General features: G+C 46.4%; 1 protein-coding gene across 1 annotated transcript in view; it reads right to left on the minus strand.

Annotated features, from left to right (window-relative positions):
* The window catches only part of PAPPA (pappalysin 1), a 181,294-nt gene that overhangs the window by 40,206 nt on the left and 117,590 nt on the right, over positions 1 to 23,498 (minus strand). Inside the window, exons 11-14 of the mRNA XM_071453626.1 lie at positions 17,970 to 18,083; positions 17,432 to 17,567; positions 13,717 to 13,930; positions 4,374 to 4,560 (exon numbers count right to left, since the gene is read on the minus strand). Of these exons, the coding sequence (XP_071309727.1) occupies positions 4,374 to 4,560; positions 13,717 to 13,930; positions 17,432 to 17,567; positions 17,970 to 18,083 (651 nt within the window). The remainder of the gene's footprint in view (positions 1 to 4,373; positions 4,561 to 13,716; positions 13,931 to 17,431; positions 17,568 to 17,969; positions 18,084 to 23,498) is intronic.

A 23,498-nucleotide genomic window follows, 5' to 3' on the forward strand; every position in this document is an offset into this window, starting at 1 on the left:
TGCTGAAACAAAGTGTGGTGCATGAGGAAGTTTCTCTAATGAAGGGTTGCACATCAGATGTACATCTGCAGAGCACCAAAGAAACAGAAATGAGAATATAACACAAAAATTTAAACAGAAGCAATATCTGTGCATGACAGTCACACCTTACAAAAGGATTGTTTTGCCCAAGCTACCGCTTGTGAGAGTATTTCAGCTGCAGCCCATGGCCTTTATTAGCAGAGAGCAGCAGGACACCAGAGCCTGCTGGAAGTGCCACAGGCCTGGGATCCCCTCTCTTTGGGAGGGATCCCTCTCCAGAGCCACACTCTCACTGTCCTTTGTCTGTGTCCCTGTTCTAGACCCTGATATCAAAATGTTATTAATTAGAGTCTCCACATTTTCATCTCTGGGTTTTTGCCCATGGTACTTTCCCCACAAAGCCCCTAGCCTAATCTGTAAGAGTCCTCTCAGACCCCTATGGATTTTCCTCTTCCTGGCACACTGGAAAGGCCATTCCCCAGCAGAGAAGCTGTGCCCTTGGAGGTAAGACCCTGGCCACTCAGCTTTTCCCAGTAATTTGTTCCATGTTTGGTATGATGGAAGCTGAGGTTTTCAAGGTCAGACATAATAATGGCACATTTTAGAGCATGTCTATCATGTCATCACTTGAAGGACATGTAATTCTGCAGCAGGACACAGCAGAGAGCATTCCCTGCAATGGACACAAAGACCAGTGGCTCTGATTGGAAGCACAGAGGACAAACCCACCACAGAAATTATTGCTGATGGAACCCACCTTGACTTTCCCCTCTTTCAGCATCACACCTGAGGGTGGGATCCCTGCAGCACCCAGGGACAGCACCCCTGGCTGCTGAGCAGGATCCTGTCTGCCCCTCCCCAGCTCCATGCCACACCCAGAAGGTATTTCTGATAGACTCAGCCTTGGATCTGGTGCTGGGTCCTAGTGGCAGCATCTGCCTGTGCCTGTGCAGCTCTCCCACCCGGAGCAGAGCAGGCACGTGCCTGTTTCGCCTGTCTGATCTGACAAGGTCACCCAGCTCACAGCAGCCCACACCAAGCACTTGGCTTTCTCAGCTGGTTTATTAGCTGTCACTTTGGGCACTTTGTGCTGCTTTGACTGGCATCACAGCAACTGCTTCCCTTCATGTCCTGCCTTCCAAAAGAGCAAGGAGGGAGGGTGGGCAAGGAGGAGAGAGGGGGGAGAGAAAAGGGGCCTCCAAAGATACAGTGAAGAGGATGCAAACTTAAACAAATCTGGTGCCAGAAAGATTTGTTTCTCGGGACTTTTAACAGCCTGGGAGAATTCATGTCTCCTTCCTGCTGCCCAAGATCCTAGCCAGCCCCTTCTTCAAGCGATGCTTCACGTGTGAAGTTTCCTCTCCTTAAAAATGAACAGCTGTGCCCTCCCCTCTAAGTATTCTTCCACTTCTGCCCACTACTGTGCCTCTAATTGAACCCACATGAGCCGTGCTTTCTTTTCCTGGCATGATTGATGATGCCTTTGCACAACATTAGGGAGCTGCTGGGTTTTAAATAACACCTCTTGACCAGAGCAGCAGTGGTGGTAGCTTCAAGGAGAGATGACAACAAGTCACTGAATGAGCAGGGCTTTCAGTGAAGGACAAGGGGGAGGGAAGCAGTGAAAGACAAAGGGGGGAAAGAGGAAGAAGACAAGAAAGAGCGATGGAGTTGTCAAGGGGGGAGGTGGGAAGAAATCAGGGAGGGAGAATGAAAACATCCCCAAGATCTTCTTTGTGAGAAAGATACATGAAGGATTTTGCTCCATCACTATGCAAACCCCTTTATTGTTGTTGTTGAAGTCCCTAAATGAGGATGAGAGAGAGCCCAAGAGTCTGTAAACAGCTCAGCTTTCTTTTTCTTTTCAAGCAGCAAAGAGTTTCTGCTGCATAGAGTGCTGATGAGTTTTAGGGTTTGGTGATTCTACAGGGTTTTAACAGAATTTGGGATGGGAGTTTCTCAGAGAGGGAATGAATGAATGTTTTGCACTAAAACTGATTAAAATGGTGGCTTAGAAGACACAGAGTCTAGAAAGTGCAGAAACTGTTAAGAAGACTTTTCAAAGACCCTTTAGATGTAAAAGATTGATTTGAAATGTGACTTGTGCCCCTACATCACCAAGGTGCTTTTAAAAATGTCACTTTTTGTCGCTCTCTTTGCCCTTTTTTCCTGTCTTTCAATGAAATAGGGAAGACAAACGTAGTTCAGATGCCAAATGAAGGTGTTTCCACTGCTCTGTGGATCACCTTCACCAGATTGCAGTGGTCATGGGCCACTGATGGTCAGTTTGCTCTTTGAGACATTGCACCTCAGCCCAGCCTCCTTCCTACCCATGAGTGTGAAACATCAACGTGTGCAAAGCTGCTTCCTTCCTCCTCTTCCTCAGGCAGCCCCACACACTGACAGTTAAATGAGAAAAAGTGTATCTCTAAACCCTCCAATTAGTCAAACAAGTGAAATAACCAATTAAGTGACAAAAATGAAACAAGGAACAGTTTCATGCAAGCCATGACAGAAAGTCCCTCTGGCCACAGACAACCATGTGCCCTTTCTCACCCCCAAATGTTTGTGACTGGAAGAGGAATTGAAGCTGGGAAGAGAATATGAAAGAAGCAAAATGCCTTTTGATAAGAGAAATCCAGACCATGGATCCTGGACTTTCTCAGATAATTCATTTCTTGCCTACACGTTCCACAAGTTCTGGTTAGAAGCACCTGACACAAAGAAATAAAACAAGATGATAGAGAAAGAAACTGTCTGTTCCTTTCCAGAGGATCTCTGAAGCACACTAAGAAAACTTTAAAAGCACGTGTTTAATGTGCTTAGCTGGTCATGGGTATCTTTAAGATGCTCCACCCCTTCCCTGATTTGAACAGTGAATGCACAGCACTGAGGAAAACAAAGCCACTGGCCTCAGGGGGTTTTATTAGTGGAAAAGACAACGAAGTGCAATAGCAGAGCAGGGTGAGAGGAAGCATGTTGTAATAGGCAGTGAATCACATTAGTGAGGGGTGCTAAAATCCTCTGCTCCTGTCATATGAGTCTGATCAAGGCTCTGAAACCAAACTTCTCCCAGCAAAACCATGCCCAGCTGGCTGAGCCTCCCCAAAAGGTAATGCTTGCATTTAAATAACACAGGGCTGGTGAAGCATGCTCAGGCTGTTTTGTTTGGTTTGTGATCCTTCATGTACAGATCCCTTCCAACAATTTCCTGGTTCAGCCACTCGGGCTCATTTTGAGAACTGGTTTTCTGTTCTGTAAAAATGCTCAGCTGGAGCTGGGGTTCTGGTGCTGATGCCAATTAGGATGGAAGAGGCCCCAGCTCGTGGGGTCCTGTATTTGTTTTGTAATTGAGTTGAAAGGGTTGACTCATTCCTCTCCACTCTGTCTCCCCCCTCTGTGAGCTTATGAAGAACACAGTATTTCACAAGTACAGACAGGCTGCTGAGTGTGGCTGCCCCAGCCCTTGGCCCAGATGTGAGGCTGCCCCAGATGTGAGTGCTGCCCCCACCACCAGGGAGAGAAGGTGCTGATGGGGGAAACCACCCCCATGTCTCACTCAGAGGATGTGGCAGTGGTAGAGATGGGAGCACAAAGTGGGGTGTCAGCCCTACATCCCCCTGTCCCCAGCATCCTGCTCCCAGGGCCATGCTGCACGTGCACCTCATCCACCTCCCCCAGCACAAAGCACTTGCATTTTTTCTTTTTAATGTTTAAACAAATTGCTAGTTTTTCTCAATACCCCCCTGACTGCATGAAGATGTGCTGCTTTTGTAGGACTGGATTATTAATGCATGGATTAGAGAGGATGGGGAGCATTTCCTGCTCCACTGGGGGAGGTTTTTGGTGATTTGTCTGGAAGCAAAAAGGTTTGGGCGCTTCTTCTGTGCCCTCCAGGCTGTACATGTCAGGGTGTGGCTGGGAGCAGATGGACTGAAACGCTGCAAAGGAGTTAATATGTTGTTAGCCTCAATCTAGGGACTCAAAATTAGGTATTTTACCCAGAAATTGGTTGTGCAAAAACACAAGCACCCTATTCCCAAAACACCAACCCCTCTACTCCCTCTACTCAACCAAACCAATTGGTTTGGCTGAGTAGAGCCAGTGAGCTCAAACAAGGACTGAACAGAAACCTTTTGATTTGAAAATTTCTAAATGCAGGGAACATCTGAGCTTTGCTCATTGCCAGTAACTCTTCCAACAGAGTCAAAGGGCTCCTGTTCTCACGACAAGCATTCGGACAAGACCTTATCCCAAGGCCGGGCTGAGATTTTAGCATCTACCCTGAGTTATCCCTCAATTTCTCCACAGCTGTTTGCTCATCCTGGCCTTGTGCATCACAAAGAAGCCACCGTGGCAGGACCAACCTGGCTCTTGACGAGATCATCGTCCCTGTGGGTGTGCAGGATGTAGCCAGCCCTGCAGCTGACGTTGCACTGGGCGCCGCTGTCCCAGCCGCTGCCGCCGGTGCAGTTCAGCAGCGCGTTCTCGATCTCCAGCCGCTGGCAGTCGGTGGCTTCACAGGAGTGGTGGACACAGCTGGGAGGGAGACAAGGAGCGGTGGTGCTGTTATTTGATTATTTCAACCCATTCCACAAGAGCAGTGACTGACTCTCAGGTCAGAGAGTTCTGAGCCCAGCTCAAGAAAGGGCTCCACAGCCTCTTGGTGCAGGTCCTGAAGGACAGAGGCAGTGGGCACAGTGGTGACAAAGACAGCAAATTAAAGGGTTTGTAGCAAAAGGGAAGAGTCTGCCAATTCTGCAGAAGTACCTTCTGTTCTGCAATATCCAACTGCACTATGACCTCCCTACTCCTGTATGAATGTCCATTTCTCCATCCATCCATCCATCCATCCATCCATCCATCCATCCATCCATCCATCCATCCATCCCTCCTGTGAAAACACTCCCTCCAAGAGCAGTCCTCATGCCCCATCCAATTTTAAATCTGCTCAATCCATGAGTGCTGATATTGGCAGTGATAAGTGGGCACATGTGAGGGGGGGTTTCTGTGATAGACACTCTTATCTTTCAGAAGCTCGATTGAAATCATCACATTCATTTTATTCCACTTCACGAGGAACACCAAACATCAATTGTGTAGCTGTGTTGATAAGCTCTTATCAAGCTCAGCAGCATGCTGTCATTTCAGATCTCTCCAGTTGCTCTCCTGCCATCCATAAAATCTTTCCCCCATGGAAACTGTCCGTTCTCCCTCTGGAAAATTATTGTAACATTTAGCACAACTTGCTAAAAAGAGATTTTTGTTTAATTTTTATATACACAGAGATGTCTGATTGACACAAAATCTTTCCCCATCTCTGATGACCTGAGTCATTATAGCACATCTTCAAATGTGAGTATGGGGTAGTCCCTCAACAAAACAGCAATGAAAATGTTGAGGATCATAAAGCATGAGGGAAGATTTAGCCTAGAGAGATGGACGAAATATTTTTACAATGAGGCTGGTAAAACACTGACACATGTTGCCCAGAGATGCTCCATGGCAAAAATTCATGGCCAGGTTGGACAGGGCTCTGAGCAATCAGATCTAAAGACATCTCTGTTTACTGCAGATGACCTTTAAAGTTCCCTTCAACACAAACCATTCCATTATTCTATGTGCAAAGTGTTTCTGGAATAGAGATGAAATTTCTGGGATAAGGACCCCTACAAGTCCTTTCTCTGATATTTCTCTGATGAAATTAGTAATTAATTTAATTTTAATATATTTAAATTAGTTCTGGGGAGGGAAAATGTTAACTTATTTCACCATCTGGTTGTTTAGGGAAGAACCTGAAAGAGAAAATTATAGAAAGAAGGGAAAGCAATGTATCAATATATATGTTTTGAAATAGATGACAAGCAGCTATTTCTGTCTACTAGAAAAAAGGGTTAACAGCCACTAAAGCCCTGCTCAGCTTAGTAAACCCTGACTTATCATGTACGTGGTGTTTTGCTGTGTTCAAAGCACCGTGCAGACATTATCTAATTAATTTTTGTGACACCCCTGCGAGACACCTGGGCTGGTATTGTTATCTCCATGTTACTGATAGAGAAGCACATCTGCACATGTCTCTACTGAGCTCTAGATCAGATTAAATGACAGTATTTATGTACCTGTACAACTCATTTCTCCGTCCTCCACTAGTGCTATATGGGAAGTGCCCACTGCTTGTAATTTAAGGTTGCTTGTTCAGTGTTGGCCCTTCCCTGGAGTGTGATGAGCCATAAACAATTTCCACATTCAGAAATAAAATATTGGTGCACAAAGCACTGCTGCTGACAGAGTTGAGGAAGGAGAATTCCACCTCTGTGTTGGCCAACTCCATACCCTTGCATGCAACAAACCCCTGGCTATCATCACAGCTGTGATGCTCATCACCTCTGCAGGATGGATGATCCTGTGCCAGAGCTGACCTATCCAGGGTGATCCTGCTGTCAGGAGAATCCTCACCCACTAACCAAGGACTTCACACATTTTCCAGTCACTGCATCTCACAGCCTGAGGTACAGATTTAAACTGCCATGGATTTCAGTCTGTAAGGATTGACAGGGCTGTGGATGGAGCAGAGCAGAACAAGTGAGCAGCACATCCTTGTGCCCAGGTGCCATCACCTGAGAAACAAGGTGAGGAGAACAGCCAGGTGCTATTGCTTTCCAAATGCTCAACATGAATGATGCAGAGGTGTGGACCACACGCTTTACACACTCCTTACACACCATGAGCCTCACACCCTGCAGGTCCCCAAGCAGAGCAGGACCTTACCAACCTCTTCCTAACCCTACCAACCTCATGTCCTGCTGTTTGAGTAAGTCCTCAGCTGACATCAGTGATAGCATCTGATGCTGGATGTTGAGTGAGACTGCAAATGATGCTTTGTGGAACCCTCCATGTTACACATCCCAGTTAAACTGGCCCTTGAGAGCCAACTCTCACTTTGCTCCCCTCCATTTCTCAGATGGTGAGGCAGCAGCACGAGTGTCTCCTGTGCCAGGGCTGCAGTGCTGAGGAAGTTGACTCACTGGGGGAAAAAAAAAGAGCGCTACTGCCAAGCCACTCTCAGAAGCACATACTGCAAACCTCGACTGCCCGTTGCAAAACTGCCTTAGAATCTGAAAGCCTTCTTCAAAGTTGGAAAAATAATAAAAAAAAAAAAAAAGCAGACTTATTTAATCTAATACTTATGTGAATTAGTGGAGCACTGAATTCAGACTTGAATGGCTTCAGAGGGAAGGATGAGCCCAAGAAAACCCTTGTAATTTGCACAGAGGGAAATCTGAAGCAACGTCACCGCAGCCAGTGGCATCGCTTTTCATTTCCATCAATGTAAAGGAGAAAAATAATCTGGTTTCTGGAGTTCAGATCAGGACACCAGATGAGCAAGCCTGGGCTTAGAAGTCCTACAGAACTGAAACACCACAGACAAAAGCATTAAGAAACACTTATTGTGATGTTCTTCTTTCTGTTTACAAGTCCCCTTGTGGTCTTCTGAAATGGCCAGGGAACATTTTTAGCCACCCCCTCCAGGCTCCAGATTATGCCTTGGTTAGCAGATCATCTGGGCAGCTCTCTCTGTCTGTAACTCTATATGAATGACTTCAGTGACAAACAATACAACCATTCACTTTTTGTAAGAAAACAACCACTGCCACCAAATGTTTCTAATTTAAATATTTCTGGTTCTCTAGCTACTGGTTCCAATTTGGTATCAGCTACTGTCAGCCATAAATCCCAATGAATTTTGAAGTCATGATCCTGAGTTGAGCTCTGCAAATGCAGAAATAGGAAGGAGAAATTAATATCTCCAAGTAGGAAGTTTAGACAAAGAACCCATCACATCCATTTGTGGATTACAGAAGCTCTTGCATGGGTACTGCCATTTAGCAGTGGTCAATCATCACATGTTCCAGAAAATGTGCATTCCTCAGGAAAGAAACAATATAATGGCATCTGAGAATAAAATTGCTTCAGCTTTAACTCATGTTGACTCCTGGTATAGGACAGTTTATCCCATTTTCTTCCAGTCAAAATCATGTGACTTCATCAAAACTGCCAATTTCAAATCATCCCTGGTCTATCCTAACTCCCAAAAATCCTTACCAAAGCACAAAGTAGTCTGGAGCAAAGCTACACAGAGCACCCAAGGACTATGCTGAGGATTTACTTGCACAAGTGTTGGTGCTGGGGACATTCCCTGACAAGTGTTTATTTTGCCAGGTCCCCTTCAGGATTCATGTGGTCCTCTTCTTGCCCTGGCAGTGTACAATTTCCTAAAACAACATCTTCACACTGAGGTGAGTGCAAGGAGCAGAGGATTTCTTGCACACATTCCATTGCATGTTCAAAACAGATCAAGGAAGGCTGTTTCAATGATGCAAAAAGCCCTGGACTGAGTTAGCTTCCACATGTAGGCTGAAGTTCTGAGCCAGTTCTTACTTGATTCAAATCCATTCTGCCCATCCCAAATCTAAACGAGCTCAGTCATTAGGCTCTAAATCTGTATTTCTCTGTGCCAATATTGGCCCCAGTTCAGCAAGGCACTTAAATATGTGCTTAACTTCAAAAGCACAGTTAAGTCCCACTGATAGATTTGACTACAGGGGGATGTAAGCAAATAGCTTAGGGCTTTGCTAAATTGGAGCTTTAGTGACACAATCCTCGAAACATTTGTATTTTAACATGTTTATAGAAAATTATAACAATTAAGTGGGGCTTCCTTCCTCACATAAAAACAATCCAGGACTTCCTCTCTTGAAAAGCTTGCAGCAGCCAAACTTTCTTTTCCTAACCCCGAGGTCAAGCACTTTTCCAAGAACTCATCTTATCATGGTGCCTTAATTATTTGTTTCCCTCGTGATGGTTCTGACACGGATCTAAGCTCAGGTGAGCCTAAAAGCTCCTGGTGGGCACATTTTAGGAGAAGGGCTACAACATTATCTCTTGGACAGAACAAATAACTCCCCTTTCCACATTTTGGACCAGCCTGGCCTGCAGATCTGAAGTGCAATTTCGTTTTGTCCTATGCCACCATCCACACAGCTCCAACACATGTAGACTTCTGAGGGCTTTTCTAACATATTTATCCTTACAATGGGTTTGTGTTCTCCTCTCTAGAGGTTACTCTAAAGGCAAGAGCAGGTTCTTTCTCTCTACATATATGCAGAAGCTGCTAGCCATATTTCTTGTTACAGAAATTAAAAAAAAAAAAAGAAAATTGAAAAGGTGACAATGACTTTGTCTTCTTCAGTCTTCAGCTAAATCACATTGTCTTCTTGTATTAACACAAAATCTTTAATATCTGCCCAAATCCATGGGGCTGGATGGGGACTGGTGAACCTGTGCTGACAGGAAGAAGGATCAAGCTGTTTCTTAAGAAGGTGTTTGCCTTCAAACCTGATCCATGAGAGCAACAACAGGAGTGGTGTCACCCATGGTCCCTTCAGTGATATCTCCTCGGTACTGCTGGGTTTGACAGCAATCCCAGCAAGCCCCTTTTTCAGACTGAAAGGGTCAAAATGAAGCTAAACCAAGAGGTTCACAGAAAACCCTTGCTCCAGCCTAAGGTAAGCCCAAGAGAAAGGAGAGGCACGAGCCAGCACATCCCCCCTCACTGTCTCCATCACTGGCAGGGCAAATTCCCCTTGGGTTGGGCCCTGCCTCCAGCCTGCCTGCACCCTGTGGTGTGAGCTGCTCCTGCCAGGGGGGTCCATATTGAACTGATAAAGCTCTCAAAGCCCCATCACCCTGCCAGCTTGGAAGTGGGACCGTGTCCCTGGGCGTCAGCAGCCCCACAGGTCTCCCTGCCAGAGTCTGTCCAGGCAAACAAAGAAAATGCATTGCCTTCCACTTTAATAAAAGCCAAATGATGCCGTTTGCCAATTACCAAAACGGGGCGAAGGTTAAAAACCCATTGAATTATAACACATGTCACGGACCAAAGCTTCTATGATTAACAGTTCTGTGAGAAATTCATTAATTTCACCCAAAGCAAGCTGACAGAGATTGTGCTTAATGACAGAATGCAGGGCAGGGGAAAGGCGGCCGAACCGGGAAAGAGAAAGCTGCATTAATTCACAACAAAAAGAGACGAGGAAACCCTTTTTTCCCCCTTATGAAAAGGGGAAAAAAAAATTAAAATAACCAGAGTTGTAAAGAGCGGTTGCATTTGTTCTGCTGCTGAAGATTTATCTTCATCATTTCTTGTTGGGGAAGCTGACAGCAGGCAAGAACAAGACAAAGAGAAGAGCTGGAGTGGGCTAAAAATCCCTGGGGCTTGTTTGGGGCAGCAAAGGGTGCAGCTCCAAGGGAATCTCTCCACGGGGGCCAGAGCAGGTGATGGTGTGGTGGCCAGGGTTGGATCTTGGTCTACAGTGTCAAACACCCAGATATGCACACTTTCAGAGGGAGGAAAACCCAAAATCTCCCCTGCAGAAGTAATTTTGAAGCCATAGCAGTGAGGCTGTGCCAAGGTTTAACCAGGGAAAGCAAAGGAAAATCTTTTTGCTACACGCATTAGAAAGCACAAGGTGGTGGCAATGTGAGGCAAGAAGACTGGAGAGCTGTGGGCAGCCAGGGGGGACCTGTATGCAGTATGAACACAGAGGTAATGGTGGATTAGAAAGATGGAAACTCCAGAAATGCACAGTTCTGACAGCATTCCCCCAGTTCTGGATTGGGTGAATTGGGCTTTCCTGCCTGCAGTTTGTAGGAGGGGTGGTGGAAGGCACAGCTCTGGTGACCATGGCAGGGAAGTGCCACCAAGGAAAGGCAGCACTTCCCACAAACTGCTTTGTCAGGGATGGGTGACCCACAGCTGATGTTTCCTACCCAGTGACAAAGACAAAAACCTGATTTTTGAGGAGCCACTGCCAAAGGCAGCCACAGCACATCAGGCCTTCTTGCTGCTCGAGTGACCGCAGGGTGGGAAATTACACCTCTGCTTCTGCACACCCAATTTCACCGTCCACTGCATGAGGCTACACAGGAAATAGTAAAAGTACAATAATTCCAGCTATAAAGCACAAGAGAAGAACTAACCAGGCCATTATATCTGCTCTAAGGATGCAATGTGGAAATAAAGAGTGTCATTTTTACAGCACGTCTCCAGCAGTGAGGTAAACTTCTGCTGAAAACAAAAAAAGAGTCTGGAGTCACTGGCAGCAGAAAAAACAACAACTGGAAGAATTAAACTGGAAAGGACAGAGTAGGAATTTTCAAACTATAAATGTCTGCAGGAGGATGGAATGGATTTTCAAAACAACTAATGATGACTGAGGACAAGTACCTATAAAGTTCAATTGGACTTTTAGATTTAAGCCCAGTTTTCTTTAAAATATTAACTATAATACATATTTTAAGAAAGAGGACTAAGTGAATGTTTTACTTTCAGTCATAAAGTTGCTGCTAACCCATGGGAGGGATCCATTTACCCTCAAAATAAAAACTGTGTTAATTTTTAAGGGACAATATATTTCTTTTCCCTCGCAATTTTAAAATCTGCACCTTTGCCTAGAAATATCTGTATCTGGCTATAAATCCTCTCCAAGCAAAATAATTCTCCTTGAAAGAGAGAAATAATTCCTCTTATAGAGAGAAGCCAAAAAGCAGGCAAAAATATCTATGTTGACCTAAGGAAAATGAAAGGGGGAAAATTGATAATCACACATAGAAAGGCAAGTTCCTTTAAAAATTCAATAAATACCTTAAAAATCATATTAGGCAAATGCAACCAGTGGGGAAAGGGAGAAGGGAAAGATGGGCAGTGTGGAACTGGCACTTCAAGGGAATCTGATGGGCAGACTGTGAGCAGGGGGGGCAGAAAACCCATGTCCAGCCTCTGAGCTGGTTAAGAAATAATTTATAAAATCTAACTTTCTCTGTTCTTCCTGGATTGGGTAAAATAACCAAAGAAAAAGACAGCAGTGACAGTTAAGGTGTCACTTATTTCCTGGCTGCACAGCTTAAAGCACAACTTTTTCTACACCTTGGGTACCTGAACTGCTTGGAGTTTTTTGTACAGAAGAAAACAGATTTGGCCACCCCAAATGGTCCCAGCACAAGGGAAATATTTTGAAATAATTCCACTGATTTCAATTGCCTTTGGACCAGGGCTTTGCTTGGGAGAGTTTCTGGTTCCCTGTCAGGCATGGGAAGCTCTATGATCAATCCAGTGCTGGAACCTGCAAGACCTAAAGCATTACTTTGAAAGAGTGAGGCTCAGATGGGAGAGCAGGGGGCTGGGAGGGTTCTGTGCATCCCCAAAACAAAATGAGGCCAAAAAATCAAGAAGAAACATAAGAGGCAAAAGGCAGGTGATTCTTCCTCAAGGGATTTCTAAAGGTTGGGCTGCTGGGCTGCAGAGGCTCACTGAAGCTTTGCCTAAGGGGGACGCATTTTTTATTAAGGAAATAACTTTCTAAACACAGAGCACTCCTAGTTCAATAAGTGAACAAATGGTTCAATTCCTACTGAAAACTTGAGAGGGCAGTGGAATGTGGCCCTGTGTCTCAGTCCCCCTGAGCTCCCTGTTGCTTCTCACCATCTCCTTCCAGTGGGGCTTTCTTGCCCTTTTTCTGTCCTGCTTCAGCGCTGGGATTTGGCCACACTTTCACCACCAGACTTCTCATCTGAAACTTGATCCTGCTGTCTTTGGGCCTCTGAATTTATACAACCTATTGCACACAACGATCAGACGCTTTGAATCTAGGTCAGAACACACTGACTGGATTGATTTAGCTATAGATACACTCCTTTTTTTAAATTTTATTTTCCCTTCCCTCTCCCCCTTCTCACTCTCCTGCCTTTCCTGGAATAAAAGCAGGTCTTAAAAACAAGCCAGAGCATTATCAAAAAACCTGACAGCTTGCTTAGGAGGCTGAGCAGAGGTTTGCTGGGATATGCAACTTGTTTTACTATTGCTGCTGCTATGGTATGACAACTGCTCACAACTTTGAATTCACAAAGGAAGAGAAAAAAAAAAAATTCTTTCAGGGGTTTTGCTAAATTCTCTCCTCTTCTTTTCAGTGCCTCGCTGAAAGGATCCATGAAGCTGCTGCACCAGAGGCCATGAAAGGTCACAATCTCTGTGGGATGCTGTAAAGCAGAGACTGAGAGGGGTTGGTGGTGATCTATTGATGTGTCTGTAATAACAACAAGAATAAAACGGTAGCCATAAACCTTTCATCCTGGGGGGTCCCACAGAGCTTTTCAGAATGGGGGCCGGATCCAGAGAGGTGCTGAGGGCTTCACCCAGCCATAAAAGCACAGCAGATGCTGATGGCCAGGGCTGAGCCCCTGGCAGGATCCGGCCCCTCCAGGGCACAGGCGTCACTCTGCGTCCTCGTGGTGCCTTCCCTGGGAGGTCCCTGGCGCTGGGGCAGCACAAGGGGGTTCAGATTGAACTGCTGAACACAACACCAGGCTGGGGAACGTGTGCAGAGTGGACTGGCCCCAATTCCAGGCTTGGCATAAAGGAGGGAGGAGAAAGGAAGAGGAAATAATTCACTAACAGCATCCCATGCGGGTTAAATGTCCCATCCATCCTGATCAATGAGAACACTGCCGGTTTTTTACCCGTGACACAAAGGGGTCAGCAGGGTTCAGCTGCTGTGCCCCTCCTGCCTCCTCCCCAGCCCTGGCCCACGCTGGGGGTGGTGGGTGTGAGGCAGGGGGAAGCAGGGCTGACGGGCTCACCTCTGCTCCGCAGGGCTGTAGGTCTGTCCTTGCTGGCAGCTGCTGATGGTGATGGGGTCGAAGTTGTGGAAGGAACGCAGGGCCACCCCGGAGATGGCCACAAACTGGGAGCTGAAGCTAATGAGGACAGCCTGGGTGTGATAAAAAGGGTGACTGAGGTCATGGATGACGGGGATAATCAGGGGATTGTTCCTGCAGCTCAGGACGTGGACACCTGCCAGAGGAGAGACAAGATCAGAGGAAGGGTCAGGCTTAACACAATTGCTTCCCGAAGCCGTGGGCACTTCAGAGGCATTTCACCCAGAGGAATGGCCCTATAGAGCTGAAAAGTTATGGTAAGCTGCCTGGAGGGGCTTCCCAAATGGCTGCAGAGAGCTTAGCAGAGAAGCAGATCCCTCCAGACAGCTGAAGAAAGGCTGCCATTCTCTGTGCTCCTTTAGACCGCAGCTACGTTCCTATTGTGCTCTGGTAAATCAGGAGCAACCAGCACGGGGGAAGCAGAGTCACACCATTGTAAAATGGGTCCTGGAGGACACTTGGAGCCTTTATTTGCAGGATCAAACGGTGCCGGCAGGCTGGGGGGCTTTGTGCACCAGCAGCTTCTTTGGAGCTGTGCATGTCATTCGCACTCAGGGTAAAACTTTCTCTTTTTTTGCATGAGTTTTCCACTAAATCTGCCCAGATTTGATTTTTTTTCTTCGATAGTTTTGAGCCTCAGGGTATCTTGTTCTTTGCAAGAAAAGGCAGATTTGGTCCTGGAGACAGAAATGAGGGTGATGGAGCCACTGAGGATTTTACAGGTGATGTCACTCGAGGAGAAAAGAATTGTGTTCTGGGGAATTAAAAACACCTCAAGGTAGTGGTGCACTGAGACACCAGAGAGGTGGCAAGCAGACCCCTGAGTCCCTTTTTTCCAGTGGATAAGGCACTCAGTGACAGCTGGGAAGAAATTCCCACCTTCAGGTAGAAGCAACCTGAATTCAAATGGGCCAAACCCGTCTCAGGGGGAAGGCAGAGGACAGACAGCTGTCGGCTGCCCTCAAAATTCATTAATTGAGATTCATGGCCTGCTGGCTGCCTGCAAGGCTCTGCCTCCATAGCTCCATGGCATCACTCCGAGGATCAGCTTGGCTCCAGATCCATTTGCTTCACTGGAGCTCCCCCAGCAATGGCTTTGGCCCAGGCCCTTTGGCTACCCTGATACACTTACAAATTTGAAAATAAAATAAATTCTATTTGCATGTTTAACTGGCTCAGGGATTTCTGTTATTATTTTTTTCCCCCAGTTCAGATTTCTTGACTCAAAAGGGAAGGAATAAAAAGGCTTTCATTTTTCTCCTTAGAAAGTGATTTCCTGTGAATTAAGACATGCTTTTTAAACATCTATCTCCCACCCTCTACTTAAAAAAAAAAATCTTCCTGTAATAAAAAAAATAATATAAAAAAGCAAACCTCTTTTTGTTTTGGTCTTCACCTGACCCTGAAATAACCTCCCTGTCTACTTGCCTCCCAGAAGTCTTTTGATATCAGCTCCTTGTGGAACGGTGCACGTTTCTCACTTACAAACAGGTGCAGTTAATACTCAAAATCCCGGGTTCCCAAATTCCTTGGAAGTTTCTGCCTTCTCTGATGGAAAGCCAAGACCTTATGGTATGAGGCTGTTTATTCACTTCTATTTCATTCTTTGCACTCAGGTGGTGTCCACAACAGAGCAGACCCTCAGAGCTGTGCTGCACTGCTGGTCACTTCTGACCTGACCAGGAAAACAGTGGCTGGGCAGGTGAAGGTTTCTTAATTCCCCTGAAATACCCAAGAAGATGGTACAGGTGCCCATGGGGGCAGTCAGAGCTGTCTCAGGGTCCCCCCTGTTTCTGTGGCTCTGCACCCATCTATTCTGAACCCTGGTGTCTCTGATGGCTCTGAACCAACAGCACTGAGCTGTTTGGCATCCCAACCTCTCCATCTCCTACCAGCACTTAGAAGAAGCTTCACATTAATTTCTGGGAGTCCACTTGCTCTGATCAAGGCAGGAAACTGCATGTCTGGATAGGCTATTCCTTGCTTGTGGCATTGTCTTCAGCACACTGGGGACTGATTGAGATTTAAATTATTGCTACTTCCCTTTGGACGTACTTTCAGTTTGCCACGAGCTTCTGCTTAAGACTCATTGAGTGTCTCAGTCAGTCCTGCCCCCAGTGCATGCCAACTTTTGCATCTCAGCTGCAGCTTCCAGCTTGCCATGGTGATAATTCAAACACATGAAACACAATATCCAGGAAAAGGACTTCATGTCCCTGTCAGAAGTCAGACAGAACAGCAATGGGGAGCTCTGCCTGAGTGAGAGCTGCTGGGTAGCCCACCTACACCTCTCCTCTGCTCCAGGCAGCCTCTTCTGAAAGGTCAAAGGGGCTTTTCCATGATGAAAGCAGCATTTCAGCTGGGAGGACATCCAGACATCAGGCTGAGCCATGCCAAACTCATGTTGCAACTTCATTGAAGATTTCAAAACCTAACCCTCAGTTTCCTCTTTGCTCCTCTTTCTTGTTCTCGTTCTCTCCCAGCCTGCCTGTCTGTCCCTATAAAATGTCACATTAAGTACTGCTGGCATGCTCGTGTCTCTATCATTTATTTCTCAGAGGGATAGAGCTATGTGCCACTGTTTTGCAAAAGGAGGGTAAGATTAATCCAAGGGCTCTGGCAAACTGGGAGCCATCCTGACTCAACCTGCGCAACTTGCTGCAAATTTCAGTTTGTTCTTGGACAACAGACACCACACGTATTTCCTTTGTTCTCCTCCACACTCCAGCAAATTCTGTATTACCCTGGATGCTCATCCAACACCTGCCACTCTGTGCCCCTTCTTCTCATCACTAGTGGGAAGCTCATTTGAGTTTCAGCTTGTTAAAACTTAAATGCTATGGTAAAACAGAAATCTGAGGGATGGGAGCTTTGTTTCCTTAAAAATTGCTCTCAAGGTGACCTGGCCAGCTTTCTCCTCAGTGAAAAAAAAAAATAAAGGCAGAGAACATCTGGAAAGGGATTATGCAAGCCCTACCCTGACACAGGGTTGGGAGCTAGGGAGAGCTCCTGGGTTCTGGAGCTTAAATGCAGCCTGGATCAATTCACCAGACACAGCTTCCCCAGTTTGGGGCCCTGTGCCAAGGGCAGAGGCAAAACCTGTCTATGGCAGCACTTCAGAGCTGGCAGGTCCTGCCTCTGTCAGGCACAGCTGCTGGAGGCCACGCCAGGAGCCTGGCAGGGCCCTGGGGCTGGACCTTCCCCACCTGAAACACCTGGGGAATGTTGGCCATTCAATGGCTCTGGAGACCTCCTGCAGGCAGGACTGGAGATCACCCAGCCCTCCCTGTGAAACCTTTGGTGCAGGGCCCTCACTCCCTGCTCCCAGGGGCCCACCTGTAGCACCATCAGTGTCTCTCCAGGGCAGTGCTGGTGTGAAGCATTGAGATAGTGCAGATTTTAGTGACTGAAGATGAGCTAATCACCTCTGAATGGACAGTGAACAGCTAGGGAGTAATGTCTGTATAAAATAACACATCATTTTCAACAAACTCCAGTGAGGCTCAGGGCTTAGAGCATTGAGCAGGCACCTTTTTTGTCTAATTCTGAAAAAAACCTGAGCAGGAGTACTGGTGAATGGGGGCATCACCAGATTAAGCAAGCAGTAAAGAGGGAGTTTAACACAACAGAGTCTTACCAAGGTCGTGGCTTTGCTCCTTGGTGTCAAACAGCTGCACACCAATGGTCTCCTGCTTCTGGTCCAGGTAGTAGGTGCCATCTGTGACCAAGTGAACAAGGACTGCTGCAGCCACCATAGGCTGGGAAAAATAAGCCTGGGAAAACACAAACCCCACAAAGCCTGAGGTGGAGAACTGTGGTGGGCTTTTAAAAATCCCCAGGAGCCAGTCCAGGACTTTTAAAAGAAGAATTCCCATCCCAGGTCACACAGAAATCTTCTCTTCCAACCTCTCCTACACAAACTACATAAACTCAAGTCAAAGAGCCCTGAAGCTGAACCCTCTCAGAAATTCAATAGCCTTGTCACACACGAGGGGACTTCACTACTGACTCTCTAGGCAGTGCTCAAAAACATTGTTTTGCTCTTTTGCTCTAAACATGCTTCAGAAATGAGCAGCTTGGCCCTGGGAAAGCTGGCCCACGATATTTTGCCTGCTGGGGAATCTTTGTAGAGGCAGGCAAAGAGGAAACTTCTGAGTGGTGTGTGCACTTCCTACCTTGAGCCAGAAAATGGTCTGTGTCATGTGGGAGTACTGGAAGTTGGCTGTGCAGGGATACCAGGCATACTGGGACACACCATCGTTCAAGTCGATCACCTTGGTACGACACATCTGCAGCAGGAAAAAAAGAAACACCAAAACTGACCTAGAGGACAGCAAGGAAGGCTTCTGACTGCTTCAAGTGGGGAAACAAAGCCCAGGTGCACTCCTAGGATAAAGTGACGCACAATAACTGTGCTTCTAAATAGCATGAGATATTCAAAATTAAGTTTCCAGGTCTTCCACCCCAATAAGAAAAACTGAAACGTGAACAGGAGCTAAAGACTCACAGCAGCAGGATGGCAGCCAACAATCTCCTCTGAATTTGGTGCCTTTGACAGCATTTAGAACAACTTTGCTCCCACCCAAATGGACCAGGGCTCTTCCCACTGGAGTCCAGGTGAGGATCCCTTCTGAGCACCCCAACTCCCAGCACAGGCAGTGTGGAGGTGCCTCCACTGTGGCTCAGCACTGCCCTATTTAAACCTGATATTACTGTAACCCCAGAGGAGCCACACATGGCCCTGTAAACTTGGAACCAGGTGCAGCCTGGAAAGTCCTGCCTCTAGAACCCCATTTAAGCAAATTGATTTCCTCTTTCTCCAATCAGTTCTGCAAGTAGAATCACCTTTTTCCTACACCTGCAGCCTTTCCATGGCAGGCAGCAGTGAGACTGGAGGCAAACTGCTCTTTCCAATGAAGTACATGATTCCCAAGTCCTGTTATGGATGAAAAGCTAAAAAAAAATGCCAGACTCTGTACACCAGAGAGCCTTGCAGTGCCACCAGTATGTCAGATGTGAAAATGAAGCTGCAAGAAATGGTCAGAATTACCCTGAAAGCACACTGCTCAGTGAAGCTGCTTCAAAAATGAAGCATGAATGACCATAGTCTTCACCTCCACAGCAAGCAGAAAAAAGGGAATGTCCACTGTGGAAAAGTTTACTATTGCATTAGAAGGATACTTATAGCTGAGGCTCCTGGAGCACCTGAAAGGTACCTGTTGGATTCACAACCCTTTGGTGAACTCACTAACTCTCATTACCATAGGAATAGATGGAATTCCTTGTGCTGATGTGCTGTCAGTAAAGCTGTTTCTGTCAGCAATTTAATTATTAAATCAAAAAGAGTACCCTGAAGGGAAAAAAGAAAGTTAGCAGCCATCCAAAGTCCTATGCCCACTCAATAATTCTGCATAGAGATGCCCTCTTGGTCCCGGCAGGCAAAGTCTGGGCACTGTAAAGAGAGCCTGGGATGCCTGGGAATGAGAAACCAGATTGGCTAAAAGTGAGGTAATCCCCTTTAAAATCTGAGTCCTTCAAGATCCAGCACAGAGGAATCTTACAGGTAAAACATAAATCAGCTTTAATGGGCTGGAAGAAGATTTTTAGTTTATTTATTTTTTGAAACAACTGGGACCAAGCTTCATTGAGGCTAGCCAGTGGATAGTGTTACATTTAACAGCAGAGCAAAGCTTTACATAAACTATCTTTGGCATTTGAAATCCAGGCCAGCAGTTCGACATGTAGTGTTTCGCAACTCTCCCTCCTTGCGTTTTCAGCAGCCTGTCTCGTGTTGGGAGCATGGTTTTTATTTTAATACCTCTCCAGCCAGGGAATTTATCTTACCCACATCTGCAGTATATATGGTCAGAGAGCTCTTTGACATGAACAAAGGTCTCATTACTTTTATATGATTTTGTTCTTATTCTTACTTCTCCTCCTGCTCTGTTGGTCCAAAAAGGTGGCTGAGAGAAACACAGCACTGACTTTAGGTGCTTTTAAAGTGCCACTTAATGGATGAGTGAAAACTTGTATTAAGAAATCACCCAGACCTCCACCAAAAGTTTGATTCTAACCCAAAATAAACCCCTGCTGAGGTGGGCTGGAAATCTCTGATAACTTTTAAATGCCTTGTTTGATTTGTGTGCGTGTGTGAACCATAGCACTTTCTGCTTCTGCTGGAGAATATTAGCAAAAATCTGAGCATTGCATAAAGAGCCTGTGTTCAGGCCACGTGGGCTGTCAGGCTGGCCTGGTTTGAGCAGGTTAGATAAGCTTCCCCCTGCTGAGGCTGATCCATCGCTACCCAGACAAGTGTTTCAAAGTGCTCCTGGGGTAAAAGCCTCCTTTGGAACAGTCTAATTGAGAAGTGTGGGAAAAGGCTGAGAGAGATGAATGGCTACAAGAGCCTCTTCTCCACTCGCTGCTGGCCAGTAAACTTAGCTAATGGCAAAAAAAGTTCTTTAGGTTACTCTGGAAGCAATTGGGTTGGATAAACAGTTCCTGTCATCTACAAACTCCACCATCTCACCAGGCTCCAACATATGTGGTAAATCCATCCCTGTTTCAGTTCTGCCCAGGCACTGAATGTCACATCACACCTGCCAAGCCTGAGAATCATCTGCTAGAAGAGTCTTTCACACCTCTGCTTTTAAGGCATCCCTAGACTGTGGCAGCAGCCCGAAGGCCCCTATTAATTAATTAGGTTAATGGCTGGACTCAAATGACCTTAGAGATCTTTTCTAAATGTGATTACTTCAGTACCAACACTTCTAGAACTACAAGTTCCAATGGCCTGGACGACAGAATAGCATCTCTCATCATTGCTATTCGCAGGAATTCACACTTATGAGAAACAGACTATACCCTAACGTCCTCCAGTTTGCTACAGTGATGCAAAGCAGCAGCTAAAGCACCTGACAGCTGCAGGGGGAAGAACACATCGATAGCCTTCTCATTTCAGGGTGTTACCAAACGCTGAAGTATTTGCTTTGAAGAATGACAGCATCGCACAGTGCTCCAAACTTTACTCACTGGGGCTTATCCAGATTCTCAGCCCCACACAGCAAGCGGGATATCCACAGGAGCTTAGTGTGTGCTCCAAAGTATGCGGCGACTATTTGTGTCTAGTTACTGGAAGCCCATGTCATCCCCCTCCCGAGGAAGCTGCTTTCAATTAGAAGAGCTGATGTCTGTTCCTCTCAGAGGTTCAGATCCAGCTCGTCTCCCACCCACACATTTTGTACACAAACATCGGCAGACAGAACGATCAAGGCCAGGGAGCACTGTGGGATCTTCCCACAAGAGGGAATGCCTGGAGGATTCCCTTTGACTGATTTATACAACCTCTTGTCAATCAAAGGCACAACATGTTCTTCAAACCGCCTCTCCTGTTTTCCTTCCCTTACTCAGGGGGACCGAGGAATGTGTCAGCAGAAAGGGAAAAGTGATATATTGGGAGCACTTAGCTTTTTGCCACATCAAAAACACATTTACTATTGCAATCAACTCCATTTCCTTCAAAGTAATATGGGAAAATTTGCTGAAGAGCAAATTTTGGAAGGCGCCCTCGTGAATGGTTCCCAGCCATCCCGTGACTGCAGGCAATGTGAATTTGTGTTGATGGGTTCCTGTTGCAGCTGAACTACATGTTAAGGATCACAAATCCCCTGGACTGGGCACTGGACTAAATCCCAGCCCAACTGTGGCAGTGCATGGCCCCACTACAACCCTCTGGGCAGCACTTGGCTTCTCCAGGCCTGGGCTCCCTGTCTGGAAGATGAGGATGATGTTCCCCCACAGCACACAGGTGTGCTGAGGATGAAAGCTATGAGCTATGAGCCACACAAAGATGCTCAGATGTCACTGAGAGCACACACAGGTGTGAGGATACAGCTCCCCACAGGAGCGGGCTGAACACAACTCCCATCCCACTCTGACTTTCCCACCAAGCAAGCACAGTCAGACACCACAGGCTTTGCACACACTGCTGGTTCTCAGCACTTTAACATCAAAATAATTCTCAATGCAGACAGAAAAGCTGCTATTTAAGCTCAGATGCTGCCCTACTCAGCCCTGGCACCGTGGTTGGAGCGGACGTGCCTGTCTGCATGCCCAGGGGCGGCTGGAAACAGAGCAAACCTCCAGAGCACAGATCTGTCTGCTCCCAAAATCCCATCTGGTGAACCATGGCAGGGCCTCCTCCAGACCGTGTCCTCGAGCTCTGTCTGGCTGTGAGGGGCATCGTGGGCACTTGGTCAGGCAGTGGAAAGCATCCTCCTTCTGGAGAGGAGGGTGGAAGGGGACACTGGGCTCCAAAAGCTGCCTCTCCCCACTCCTTTCTACAGGGGACTGTGCTGCTGACACTTCTGCACCCTGACGGACAACTCAGAGTGTTCCTGGGGTGAAACGGGCTGTACCCTGTCCTGTTGGCAAAACTGCAACCATGGAGCAGGCAGGAACAAGATCTCTTGGTAAAACCCACAGTACCAGCTATTTACTGAGCACAAAACATCCTCTGTGAGGCTGCAGAGATGCACAGAAAAACTCACAGACTGATACAAAACCCATGGAGGCACAAACAGAACATATTCTCTTGTTTGAAGGTCCAGCTAAAGAACAGATTTCAGCTGTAATACTGAGATCTACTGTATTCTACAGTAATCTACAATATTTATCTGTTTGCTCTGCAGAATGTTATTTGTATTTAACTCAACACACACCAGAGGATCCCAACCATGACATAAGCAGCAGTTTAACACATCCCTTACAGCTGAAAACTTTCTCCCTCCCTTGCCAGACCAGGGTGCTGGCAGTCACCCAGCCCTTTTATTCTTAAATATGTTATTGTTCTTGCTGAGCTAAGGTTAATCTCACTCAAGGATGAGAAACTATGGAGCAGTTGCTAAATATCAGAAAGGTTCCTGCTTGTTTATTGCCCAATATTGTAAGGCAGCTTGACTGCCACATGGACACCACCCAGTTTGCCGACTGCAGCACAGACCTCCAATCTGTTCTCAAAGCTGTTGCACTGCTTTTCTCATTTAGGCTGGGAATTGGGTTGGAATTAGGGAAAAACGAAGTTGCCCACAAGTGAGCACCGAACCATTAAAAGGCCTCCAACAAACACCTCAAACCCCAGCCAATTTCTCTGACCATTCCAAACCTCAGGAGCCCACAGAGCTCAAATGGAAATTGTACACACAGCAGCACAAGGAATTTTGCTCTGGGTTTTCTTCTAGATTCTGGTCAGAAGTGCTTTCAGACAAGTGTCATTATCAGATGTCTTTGTCAGTGGACTTATTTCATCAGAAATCTGAGTCCAAAGTTGCCTGCCCAGCCATGAATGTCATCCTTAGGTCATTCCAGGTTGGCCTATAAAACTTAAGGAAAACATTCAAAGATACTTTTCCCAAACCGGTACACATATTCAATTTTATGTGCACTACCAATGGGTTTCTGTTGCAGAAAATAAAATAAAAAACTAAAACCAAATCTGAGATCCAGCAGCAGAAAGTCTAAACATAAAATGAGGGAAGAAACCTGAGTCTCTCTCTTTCAACAGCCACCTGACCTTACTGTCTACTGCTACTTCCACAGCAGCAACTTCCCCTCATGTCTGATGCTCATCACTGCATCTTCTCCCCCAAAACTCTCCTTGTCCTCTGTGTCAGATAACACAGTTTTTCTGTTTCATGTTCTTTGTC

Source organism: Agelaius tricolor, unplaced genomic scaffold (genome assembly GCF_023055355.1).
Source record: "Agelaius tricolor isolate 1412-34295 unplaced genomic scaffold, bAgeTri1.0.p SCAF_37, whole genome shotgun sequence".
Taxonomy (NCBI): domain Eukaryota; kingdom Metazoa; phylum Chordata; class Aves; order Passeriformes; family Icteridae; genus Agelaius; species Agelaius tricolor.